This window comes from Salvelinus fontinalis, chromosome 23 (genome assembly GCF_029448725.1).
Source record: "Salvelinus fontinalis isolate EN_2023a chromosome 23, ASM2944872v1, whole genome shotgun sequence".
In the NCBI taxonomy this organism is placed as follows: Eukaryota; Metazoa; Chordata; class Actinopteri; order Salmoniformes; family Salmonidae; genus Salvelinus; species Salvelinus fontinalis.
In genome coordinates this window covers 3,263,653-3,275,753 of record NC_074687.1, presented here as the reverse complement: position 1 = coordinate 3,275,753, position 12,101 = coordinate 3,263,653, and the positions used below count along the sequence as shown (strand labels likewise).

The following is a 12,101-nucleotide window of genomic DNA, read 5'->3' as shown; positions in this document are numbered from 1 at the left end:
AATCAGCCAAGACATCAGAAAAAAAATTGGAGACCTCCACAAGTCTGGTTCATCCTTGGGAGCAATTTCCAAATGCCTGAAGGTACTACGTTCACCTGTACAAACAATAGTACTGTAACGGTTTTCGTCGACTGAAGAAGAGAAATCGGACCAAAGCGTGGGTTAGAGAGACCAACGAGGCTAACCTGTCCCCGTGGGTTAGAGAGACCAACGAGGCTAACCTGTCCCCGTGGGTTAGAGAGACCAACGAGGCTAACCTGTCCCCGTGGGTTAGAGAGACCAACGAGGCTAACCTGTCCCCGTGGGTTAGAGAGACCAACGAGGCTAACCTGTCCCCGTGGGTTAGAGAGACCAACGAGGCTAACCTGTCCCCGTGGGTTAGAGAGACCAACGAGGCTAACCTGTTCCCGTAGGTTAGAAAGACCAACGAGGCTAACCTGTCCATGTAGGTTAGAAAGACCAACGAGGCTAACCTGTTCCCGTAGGTTAGAAAGACCAACGAGGCTAACCTGTCCCCGTGGGTTAGAGAGACCAACGAGGCTAACCTGTCCCCGTGGGTTAGAGAGACCAACGAGGCTAACCTGTTCCCGTAGGTTAGAAAGACCAACGAGGCTAACCTGTCCATGTAGGTTAGAAAGACCAACGAGGCTAACCTCTCCCCGTGGGTTAGAGAGACCAACGAGGCTAACCTGTCCCCGTGGGTTAGAGAGACCAACGAGGCTAACCTGTCCCTGTGGGTTAGAGAGACCAACGAGGCTAACCTGTCCCCGTAGGTTAGAAAGACCAACGAGGATAACCTGTCCCCGTAGGTTGGAGAGACCAACGAGGCTAACCTGTCCCCGTGGGTTAGAGAGACCAACGAGGCTAACCTGTCCCCGTAGGTTAGAGAGACCAACGAGGCTAACCTGTCCCCGTAGGTTAGAGAGACCAACGAGGCTAACCTGTCTCCGTGGGTTAGAGAGACCAACGAGGCTAACCTGTCCGCGTGGGTTAGAGAGACCAACGAGGCTAACCTGTCCGCGTGGGTTAGAGAGACCAACGAGGCTAACCTGTCCGCGTGGGTTAGAGAGACCAACGAGGCTAACCTGTCCCTGTAGGTTAGAGAGACCAACGAGGCTAACCTCTCCCCGTGGGTTAGAGAGACCAACGAGGCTAACCTCTCCCCGTGGGTTAGAGAGACCAATGAGGCTAACCTGTCCCCGTAGGTTAGAGAGACCAACGAGGCTAACCTGTCCCCTTGGGTTAGAGAGACCAACGAGGCTAACCTGTCCCCGTGGGTTAGAGAGACCAACAAGGCTAAACTGTCCCCGTGTATTAGAGAGACCAACGAGGCTAACCTGTCCCCATAGGTTAGAAAGACCAACGAGGCTAACCTGTCCCCGTGGGTTAGAGAGACCAACGAGGCTAACCTGTCCCCGTGGGTTAGAGAGACCAACGAGGCTAACCTGTCCCCGTGGGTTAGAGAGACCAACGAGGCTAACCTGTCCCCGTGGGTTAGAGAGACCAACGAGGCTAACCTGTCCCCGTGGGTTAGAGAGACCAACGAGGCTAACATGTCCCCGTAGGTTGGAGGGACCAACGAGGCTAACCTGTCCCCGTGGGTTAGAGAGACCAACGAGGCTAACCTGTCCCCGTAGGTTAGAGAGACCAACGAGGCTAACCTGTCCCCGTAGGTTAGAGAGACCAACGAGGCTAACCTGTCCCCGTGGGTTAGAGAGACCAACGAGGTTAACCTGTCCCCGTAGGTTAGAGAGACCAACGAGGCTAACCTGTCCCCGTAGGTTAGAAAGACCAACGAGGCTAACCTGTCCCCGTGGGTTAGAGAGACCAACGAGGCTAACCTGTCCCCGTAGGTTAGAGAGACCAACGAGGCTAACCTGTCCCTGTGGGTTAGAGAGACCAACGAGGTTAACCTGTCCCCGTGGGTTAGAGAGACCAACGAGGCTAACCTGTCCCCGTAGGTTAGAGAGACCAATGAGGCTAACCTGTCCCTGTGGGTTAGAGAGACCAACGAGGTTAACCTGTCCCCGTGGGTTAGAGAGACCAGCGAGGCTAACCTGTCCCCGTAGGTTAGAAAGACCAACGAGGCTAACCTGTGCACGTGGGTTAGAGAGACCAACGAGGCTAACCTGTCCCCGTGGGTTAGAGAGACCAACGAGGCTAACCTGTCCCCGTGGGTTAGAGAGACCAACGAGGCTAACCTGTCCCCGTGGGTTAGAGAGACCAACGAGGCTAACCTGTCCCCGTGGGTTAGAGAGACCAACGAGGCTAACATGTCCCCGTAGGTTGGAGGGACCAACGAGGCTAACCTGTCCCCGTGGGTTAGAGAGACCAACGAGGCTAACCTGTCCCCGTAGGTTAGAGAGACCAACGAGGCTAACCTGTCCCCGTGGGTTAGAGAGACCAACGAGGCTAACCTGTCCCCGTGGGTTAGAGAGACCAACGAGGTTAACCTGTCCCCGTAGGTTAGAGAGACCAACGAGGCTAACCTGTCCCCGTAGGTTAGAGAGACCAACGAGGCTAACCTGTCCCCGTGGGTTAGAGAGACCAACGAGGCTAACCTGTCCCCGTAGGTTAGAGAGACCAACGAGGCTAACCTGTCCCTGTGGGTTAGAGAGACCAACGAGGTTAACCTGTCCCCGTGGGTTAGAGAGACCAACGAGGCTAACCTGTCCCCGTAGGTTAGAGAGACCAATGAGGCTAACCTGTCCCTGTGGGTTAGAGAGACCAACGAGGTTAACCTGTCCCCGTGGGTTAGAGAGACCAGCGAGGCTAACCTGTCCCCGTAGGTTAGAAAGACCAACGAGGCTAACCTGTGCACGTGGGTTAGAGAGACCAACGAGGTTAACCTGTCCCCGTGGGTTAGAAAGACCAACGAGGCTAACCTGTGCACGTGGGTTAGAGAGACCAACGAGGCTAACCTGTCCCCGTGGGTTAGAGAGACCAACGAGGCTAACCTGTCCCCGTGGGTTAGAGAGACCAACGAGGCTAACCTGTCCCCGTAGGTTAGAGAGACCAACGAGGTTAACCTGTCCCCGTAGGTTAGAGAGACCAACGAGGCTAACCTGTCCCCGTGGGTTAGAAAGACCAACGAGGCTAACCTGTGCACGTGGGTTAGAGAGACCAACGAGGTTAACCTGTCCCCGTAGGTTAGAAAGACCAACGAGGCTAACCTGTGCACGTGGGTTAGAGAGACCAACGAGGCTAACCTGTCCCCGTGGGTTAGAGAGACCAACGAGGCTAACCTGTCCCCGTGGGTTAGAGAGACCAACGAGGCTAACCTGTCCCCGTAGGTTAGAGAGACCAACGAGGTTAACCTGTCCCCGTAGGTTAGAGAGACCAACGAGGCTAACCTGTCCCCGTGGGTTAGAGAGACCAGCGAGGCTAACCTGTCCCCGTGGGTTAGAAAGACCAACGAGGCTAACCTGTGCACGTGGGTTAGAGAGACCAACGAGGCTAACCTGTCCCCGTGGGTTAGAGAGACCAACGAGGCTAACCTGTCCCCGTGGGTTAGAGAGACCAACGAGGCTAACCTGTCCCCGTAGGTTAGAGAGACCAACGAGGTTAACCTGTCCCCGTAGGTTAGAGAGACCAACGAGACTAACCTGTCCCCGTGGGTTAGAGAGACCAACGAGGCTAAACTGTCCACGTGTGGTCTTCCACAACTACAGGTCCTCATTAACATTACTATCGTAACCTTGGCCCATCCTCCACCCATTCGACAGGACTTTGGGCCTCTGCTGAGTGACGCTGTTTACATATCGCCTTCTAGATGCCGTTACTGGGCTTCTCAGACAGAGGGGCAAGGTAAGAAAAGAGAATAGTGTCTGCTTCAAACACACAGACACACACACCTTGTGTAGATTGACAGCATACGGAGCAGGGTCCCAGGCCACCAGAGTCACGTTCTTATACAGGGAGCTGGTGTTGAAGCGGTGATCAGGATTGGCCAGGATCTGTAAAAGGGAGGGGTCAAAGTTGACACAGTAAACTAGATGCAGCATTGCAGTCCCTATACTAGTGAAAACACACACACTCTATAGCTCTATCTCTCTATCTGTGGTAGCTGTGGGTCCACAGTGGAATGTGCTCTGTGGGTGCTTTGATTGTTAGTGTGACAGTAGTAGAGTGTGTGTGTGCATGTAGGTGTTTACTCCATTGTACTCTGTGCAGAGAGTGGGAGAAGGGAGAAGATGACTCAACTGGAGCTGTGGTGATTTCCCCCTTATTCATAATACCCCTGGTATCAAGCAGGGTGATCACTCACCCCCTAATAGGACAGCTGGTTCACACACGCACGCACACTCACACACGTGCCTGTGTCCATGCCTAGATTAAATCACATTGTCATTCATATCCAAATCGGGCTGATATGATTGGATGCATGTTGTTGTGTGATGGCCTATCCATTCAAAATGCTGAACCACTCCTTGGAAATGATACTTGATTGCAGGCACATATTCATGCTGTGTTGTGAAACCTGTTATCGTTCCTCTTGGTTTGTGACATGAACATTAGTGTTATTACACACACACACACACACGAAGGACGTGGAAGGGGTGTGGCAGGTGTGGCACCCCCTGGTTTCCGCACACCTTAGATGGGCTAAATGGAATAGTAACTGAAATCTGGAAACTGACTGCAGGTCTATAACCTCTAACCTGTAGACTAATATAATATTAACTATAGGCCTATAACCTCTAACCTGTAGACTAATATAATATTAACTATAGGTCTATAACCTCTAACCTGTAGACTAATATAATATTAACTATAGGCCTATAACCTCTAACCTGTAGACTAATTGTAAAGGCTTTCTTCCTGGGGTGAAAGAGAGGACCAAAATGCAGCGTAGCCAGTGCTCAACATGTTTAATATAATAACAAGTGAACACTACAAACGGTGAAAACCGAGACAGTCCTATCTGGTGCAGAACAAACACAGAGACAGGAAACAAACACCCACAAAATCCCAACACAAAACAAGCCTCCTATATATGAGTCTCAATCAGAGACAACGACTACCATCTGTCTCTGATTGAGAACCCACACTAGGCTGACATAGAAACAGACAAACTAGACACACAACATAGAATTCCCACCCAGCTCACGTCCTGACCAACTAAACCAGGGGTGTCAAACTCATTCCACGGAGGGCCTAGTGTCTGCAGGTTTTTGGTTTTTCCTTTCAATAAAGCCCTAGACAACCAGGTGTGGGGAGTTCCTAACTAATTAGTGATGTTAATTCATCAATCAAGTATAAGGGAAGAACGAAAACCCGCAGACACTCGGCCCCCCGTGGAATGAGTTTGACACCTGTGAACTAAACACATACAAAACAACAGAAAACAGGTCAGGAACGTGACACTAATATAATATTAACTATAGGTCTATAACCTCTAACCTGTAGACTAATATAATATTAACTATAGGCCTATAACCTCTAACCTGTAGAGTAATATAATATTAACTATAGGTCTATAACCTCTAACCTGTAGAGTAATATAATATTAACTATAGGTCTATAACCTCTAACCTGTAGAGTAATATAATATTAACTCCTGCACAATTATGTATTTCTTGTATTAAAATAGTAGCTAGACCAAATGTTAATTTTGTCTCTGGAACAGGAGAGAAGAAATTGGATTTCTTTCTTTCAGCATCTCTTGAGAGAATGGGAATGTGCGGTTAGGAACTCAATCACATAAAACTGACAGTATTTCAAAAACATAAATGCATCCAAGTCGAACTGAAATCTCATCAGAAAAATGTTTGATCGTTTCACAGTGTTTCATTTCATTAAAACCGGTCAAACTGATGTCATTTGTAAATTGTTGCAGGAGAAGAATGGTATGTTTTCTCCCTGGCTCCTAAATGTCCTCGATGCACGAGAGAAGCAGAAATGAAAGAGAAAACTTTACCATTTTAGATTATTTTCAGATTATTGATGCATTCATTCTATTGCTTTCTGACATTATTCTGGTGAGCAGCGCTTTATATTGTTTTCTTGAGCAAGAAGTTATGACAGAAGAGAAGCTTCATGTATCTTATTATAGACGAGTTGACAAATAGCCTACCAAATGTCAGAAATGATAACCAGAAAAATATCAATTGGGCTTAAATTATTTTATAATAAGCACCCCCTGTGAAAAATCCTTCCTTCATCCCTGACTGACACACACACACACACACACACACACACACACACACACACACACACACACACACACACACACACACACACACACACACACACACACACACACACACACACACACACCTGCGAGTTAATGATGCGGATGGTGGTCTTGTTCCCCACGTCCCTCTCATAGCCCTCTGTAGGTGCTGTGTTGAACCGCAGAACTGCATCATGGGAATCTGGGGGATAGACAAAGACAACATAAGTCAATTTAATGTCACTGAAGAAAGAAAATCAAATGCCACGCAACTAAGAAAATCAAATGCCACTCAGCTAAGAAAATCAAATGCCACTCAGCTAAGAAAATCAAATGCCACTCAGCTAAGAAAATCAAATGCCACTGCTAGGAAAATCAAGTGTCATTCAATTTAGACAATCAAGTTGTATTAAACTAAGTCAAAAAGAAATATGGAAGGCCAATCACTCAAGTGCTCATAAAGGACCAGCTCCTAGATGGCATCCAACTGTTTTTACTCTGGTCAAATCCTTTGATTTAGCTGGTCCACACCGTTTACTCTGGTCAAATACTATGATTTAGCTGGTCCACACCGTTTACTCTGGTCAAATCCTTTGATTTAGCTGGTCCACACCGTTTACTCTGGTCAAATACTATGATTTAGCTGGTCCACACCGTTTACTCTGGTCAAATCCTTTGATTTAGCTGGTCCACACCGTTTACTCTGGCCAAATACTATGATTTAGCTGGTCCACACCGTTTACTCTGGCCAAATACTATGATTTAGCTGGTCCACACCGTTTACTCTGGTCAAATCCTTTGATTTAGCTGGTCCACACCGTTTACTCTGGTCAAATCCTTTGATTTAGCTGGTCCACACCGTTTACTCTGGCCAAATACTATGATTTAGCTGGTCCACACCGTTTACTCTGGCCAAATACTATGATTTAGCTGGTCCACACCGTTTACTCTGGACAAATACTTTGATTTAGCTGGTCCACACCGTTTACTCTGGACAAATACTATGATTTAGCTGGTCCACACCGTTTACTCTGGTCAAATCCTTTGATTTAGCTGGTCCACACCGTTTACTCTGGTCAAATCCTTTGATTTAGCTGGTCCACACCGTTTACTCTGGACAAATACTATGATTTAGCTGGTCCACACCGTTTACTCTGGTCAAATCCTTTGATTTAGCTGGTCCACACCGTTTACTCTGGTCAAATCCTTTGATTTAGCTGGTCCACACTGTTTACTCTGGCCAAATACTATGATTTAGCTGGTCCACACCGTTTACTCTGGCCAAATACTATGATTTAGCTGGTCCACACCGTTTACTCTGGTCAAATCCTTTGATTTAGCTGGTCCACAATGTTTACTCTGGCCAAATACTATGATTTAGCTGGTCCACACTGTTTACTCTGGTCAAATCCTTTGATTTAGCTGGTCCAGAATGTTTACTCTGGTCAAATACTATGATTTAGCTGGTCCAGAATGTTTACTCTGGCCAAATACTATGATTTAGCTGGTCCACAATGTTCACTCTGGCCAAATACTATGATTTAGCTGGTCCACAATGTTCACTCTGGCCAAATAGTATAGTTTAGCTGGTCCACAATGTTCACTCTGGCCAAATGCTATGATTTAGCTGGTCCACAATGTTTACTCTTGTAACGTCCTGACCAGAGTTCGTATGTGTTTTGCTTGTTTAGTGTTGGTCAGGACGTGAGCTGGGTTGGAATTCTATGTTGTGTGTCTAGTTCGTCTGTTTCTGTGTTCAGCCTAATATGGTTCTCAATCAGAGACAGCTGTCAATCGTTGTCCCTGATTGAGAATCATATATAGGTGGCTTGTTTTGTGTTAGGGATTGTGGGTGGTTGTTCCTGTGTCAGTGTTGGTGCTACACGGGACTGTGACGGTTAGTGTGTTTTGTCCGTTTGTATAGTGTCTTGTTTTGTTTGATTAAATTCATTATGTCTAATTACCACGCTGCACATTGGTCCTCTGATCCTTCTCGCCTCTCCTCGTCCGAGGAGGAGGAAGAGCTAGACTGCCGTTACAACTCTGGCCAAATACTATGATTTAGCTGGTCCACAATGTTCACTCTGGCCAAATACTATGATTTAGCTGGTCCACACCGTTTACTCTGGTCAAATACTATGATTTATGTCACGACTCCCACCGAAGGTGACTCCCCTGCCTGTTCGGGTGGCGCTCGGCGGTCGCCGGTCTACTAGCTGCCACCGATCCCCTTTTCCTTTTCTGTTTGTTTTGTCTTATTGGTTGCACCTGTCTCTTATTTTGTTTTTGATTCAGGACTATTTAAGCCTGTTAGGCCCGCCTGTTTTTGTGCGGGATTGTTTCTGTTAGTCAGGTTGTGCGTGTAGTGTTCCTGTCTGTTTGTGCCCTGTGTTGGGTTGGACATTTTTGTGATTATTTCGCCTGTTTTGGGCGTTCGCATTGGAAACCGAAATAAAGTCCGGTTTCCCCAGTATCCGATGCTCTCTGCGTTTGACTCCGCACCCACCACTCCAGGCTCTGTGACCAATTTAGCTGGTCCACACTGTTTACTCTGGTCAAATACTTTGATTTAGCTGGTTAAGGTGGTGGCTCCGGGGAATTAGAACAAACAGGATTCACACACACACACACACAATGTTAACCTACGGCTCAAACAGACAGAGGGTTATATCCACAAAGAGCCCAAAATATTTATAGAGAGAGAGCGTGAGAGAGAGCAGAAGCACCTGCATCTTCTTTACCTCCAGGGATATCCTGAGAGCCTGCAGTTGAGCTGTAGCACTTCACTAGCATGTCTCCCTAGCCTGAATGAAGTGACCTCTTCCCCTTCACCCTGGCAGCTCCTCTCCTCCCTCACTCCATCCATAGAGGCAGAAAAAGCCCTCTGCTTTCAGCCATAGTCAAAACACTTGAGCTGAATGACTGGTAAGCGTGAATAGCCATTTGACATGAACAATCCGGTATATGAACGATCTGGTGCAGGATTTAGCTCTGTGCTTTGTACATGACAGTATAACTACTCATAGACACAGAAAGAGTGCAGCCTTGTGGTCAACGTGTGTAACTGAAGGGACTTTGACAGGCACTGGTCTGCTTCCAGTATGAACTGTATGACACATCATCAATCACCACCAGGAAAAAACATTTTCAGACTGAACCTAGTCTAGCCTAGAGGCTATCAACAGGCTAGTACACAGCATAGAGACAGGGAGTGTGTCCTACTGGCCTGCACACACATGAACGTACACAGATACACACATAGGCCTCCACACACACATGCACGTGCGCACACACACACAGTTATGATTGATGGCTATGGCTAAGCTCAGCGACTCTTAATCAGTCTCTCTCCACTGTTCGAGCAGTCCATTGTGACTTCAGCAGGGCTACATGACACATGGATGAACGATCATGTATGGTTGAGCTGACACTTCAAAGGATGGGCTTCCACAGCAAAGCTATCCTCCACTTCCTCAATGACACCAGTAAACCATGTGGAGGATATTGGCATTCAGTAGATCAACACTTAGCCTAATCCCTGTGGACGGACTCCAAGTTCTCACTGACATTCAAAGTGTAGGTTTTGGTCTTCATGCCTCTAGCTCGTACGGCCGATGGACGGGACCATTTATTTGTCCCAGGACTATACCTGATAGAGTAATGTTACTGGATCCACAGTCTTCCTCTCAAAAGGTACTTCTTAGATTTCAAATGAACAGCCATGTACAAGCCATATGGTAATGGCTCTAATAGTGGATAAGGTAGGTAAGTGATAGCCAAGGAATGGGTCTATTTGGAATTTAGAAGGACAGTGTGTGATAGGGGGTGGAGGTGCAAAGATGTGGAGGGAGAGAGCGGTGAGGTGGTGAGAGGACTTGAACATAAAAGGCCGTTGAGGGTGTTATTCAGTCAATTCACAACATGGTGGTAGCAAAACAGTACAGTACAGATGACAACAGATTCACAAACCTCTCACTTTACGGACTATAATCCCAAACACACGCTCACATGCTTGTACACACACACACACACACACACACACCTTGCCGTGAAGGAAGACATGAAGGCATTCCCACCTCAGGAGTTCAGAAACACCTATTGGGACTATAAGGTTCTATCTAGATTTTGGTCAAAATGTAGTTATTGACATTGCCTTAATCCGTGCAATGTTCTCTACCTATATAGTATTATAAATACCCCAAATCATGTTGTTATGTTCAAAAGAACAAGATAAAAAAAATAGCTGACACCATTCAAACCAACGAGGGTTCTGAACTTTAAAGCCAACTATCTCAGAATCATCTTTTAGCAGATAGAACCAAGCTCTCAATTTGGCGTAACTAAGTGAGATCAATGTGGTTTGAGTTCCTGTTCGCCAATCTATACAGTTAATTAAACAAGGGTTGGCTCTTCTAACCTCACAGAGGTTCAATACGGAATGAGTTTATTATGTGACTCATCACAAAGGTCTTTATCATGCAGGAGTTCCCCCTAGATCGGTTGGTTGGTGAGTGGGTTGGTTGGTTGGTTGGTTGGTTGGTCGGTCGGTGAGTGGCCGCTGTTGCTTCTAGACGTTTGCACTTCACAATTAGAGCACTTACAGTTGGCCGGGGCAGCTCTAGTAGGGTAGACATGTAACGAACTGACTTGTTGGAAAGGTGGCATCCTGTGACGGTGCCACTGAGCTCTTTAGTAAAGCCATTCTACTGCCAATGTTTGTCTATGGAGATTGCATGGCCGTGTGCTCGATTTTATACACCTGTCAGAAACGGGTGTGGCTGAAATAGCCGAATCCACTAATTAGAAGGGGTGTCCACATACACTATATATACAGCAGTATGTTCAGTATATACAGTACATCTATTCTTGCTATGACAGACAAAGCAGAGATAAGACCATCCAATGGTTACTCATAACCACAAACACAACAGTCACCAGATTGCGGTTTCACCGACCGACCAACCAACCAACCCACTCATTCACTCACTCACTCACTCACCAACCGCCCAACCAACCATGAAATGGGTTTTCATGGCTACACAGACTATTTGCATCCCCCTCTTTTACACCACTGCTACTCTCTGTTAGTATCTATGCATAGTCACTTTAATAACTCTACCTACATGTACATATTACCTCAATTACCTCACCTAACCGGTGCCCCCGCACATTGACTCTGTACCGGTACACCCCTGTATATAGTCTTGCTATTGTTATTTTACTGTTGCTCTTTAACTACTTGTTACTTTTATTTCTTATTCTTAATCATTTTTTTTTTAACTGCAATGTTGGTTAGGGGCTTGTAAGTAAGCATTTCACTGTAAGGTCTACTACACCTGTTGTATTCGGCGCATGTGACTAATAAAGTTTGATTTTAAGTGACGGCTGGAGTGGTGTCAAGTTCCCTGTCATTGGACACTGAAGCAGTGGAAACACGTTCTCTGGAAAGATGAATCACGCTTCCCCATCTGGCCTGCACAGAGCCCTGAACTCAACCCCATCGATCACCTTTGGAACCCCGACTGCGAGCCAGGCCTGATCGCCCAACATCAGTGCCCGAACTCACAAATGCTCTTGTGGCTGAATGGAAGTCAGTCCCTGCAACAATGTTCCAACATCTAGTGGAAAGCCTTCCCAGAAGAGTGGAAGCTGTTAAAAAAAAGTTTTTAAATTCCCCTTTATTTAACCAGGTAGGCTAGTTGAGAACAAGTTCTCATTTACAACTGCGACCTGGCCAAGATAAAGCAAAGCAGTGCGACAGAAACAACACAGTTATATGGAATAAACAAGCGTACAGTCAATAACACAATAGAAAAAAAGTATATATACAGTGTGTGCAAATGGCAGGAGGAGGTAAGGCAATAAATAGGCCATAGTAGCAAAGTAATTACAATTTATTTATTAACACTGGAGTAATAGATGAGCA

The 12,101-nt window shown here is 46.7% G+C and overlaps 1 protein-coding gene across 2 annotated transcripts in view; it reads right to left on the bottom strand.

Moving 5' to 3' along the window:
• The window catches only part of LOC129820718 (beta-galactoside alpha-2,6-sialyltransferase 2-like), an 81,877-nt gene that overhangs the window by 14,379 nt on the left and 55,397 nt on the right, over window positions 1-12,101 (bottom strand). For both annotated transcript variants that reach the window (XM_055877622.1, XM_055877623.1), the window contains exons 3-4: window positions 6,280-6,377; window positions 3,855-3,956 (exon numbers count right to left, since the gene is read on the bottom strand). In XM_055877622.1, coding sequence (XP_055733597.1) covers window positions 3,855-3,956; window positions 6,280-6,377 — 200 coding nt within the window. The remainder of the gene's footprint in view (window positions 1-3,854; window positions 3,957-6,279; window positions 6,378-12,101) is intronic.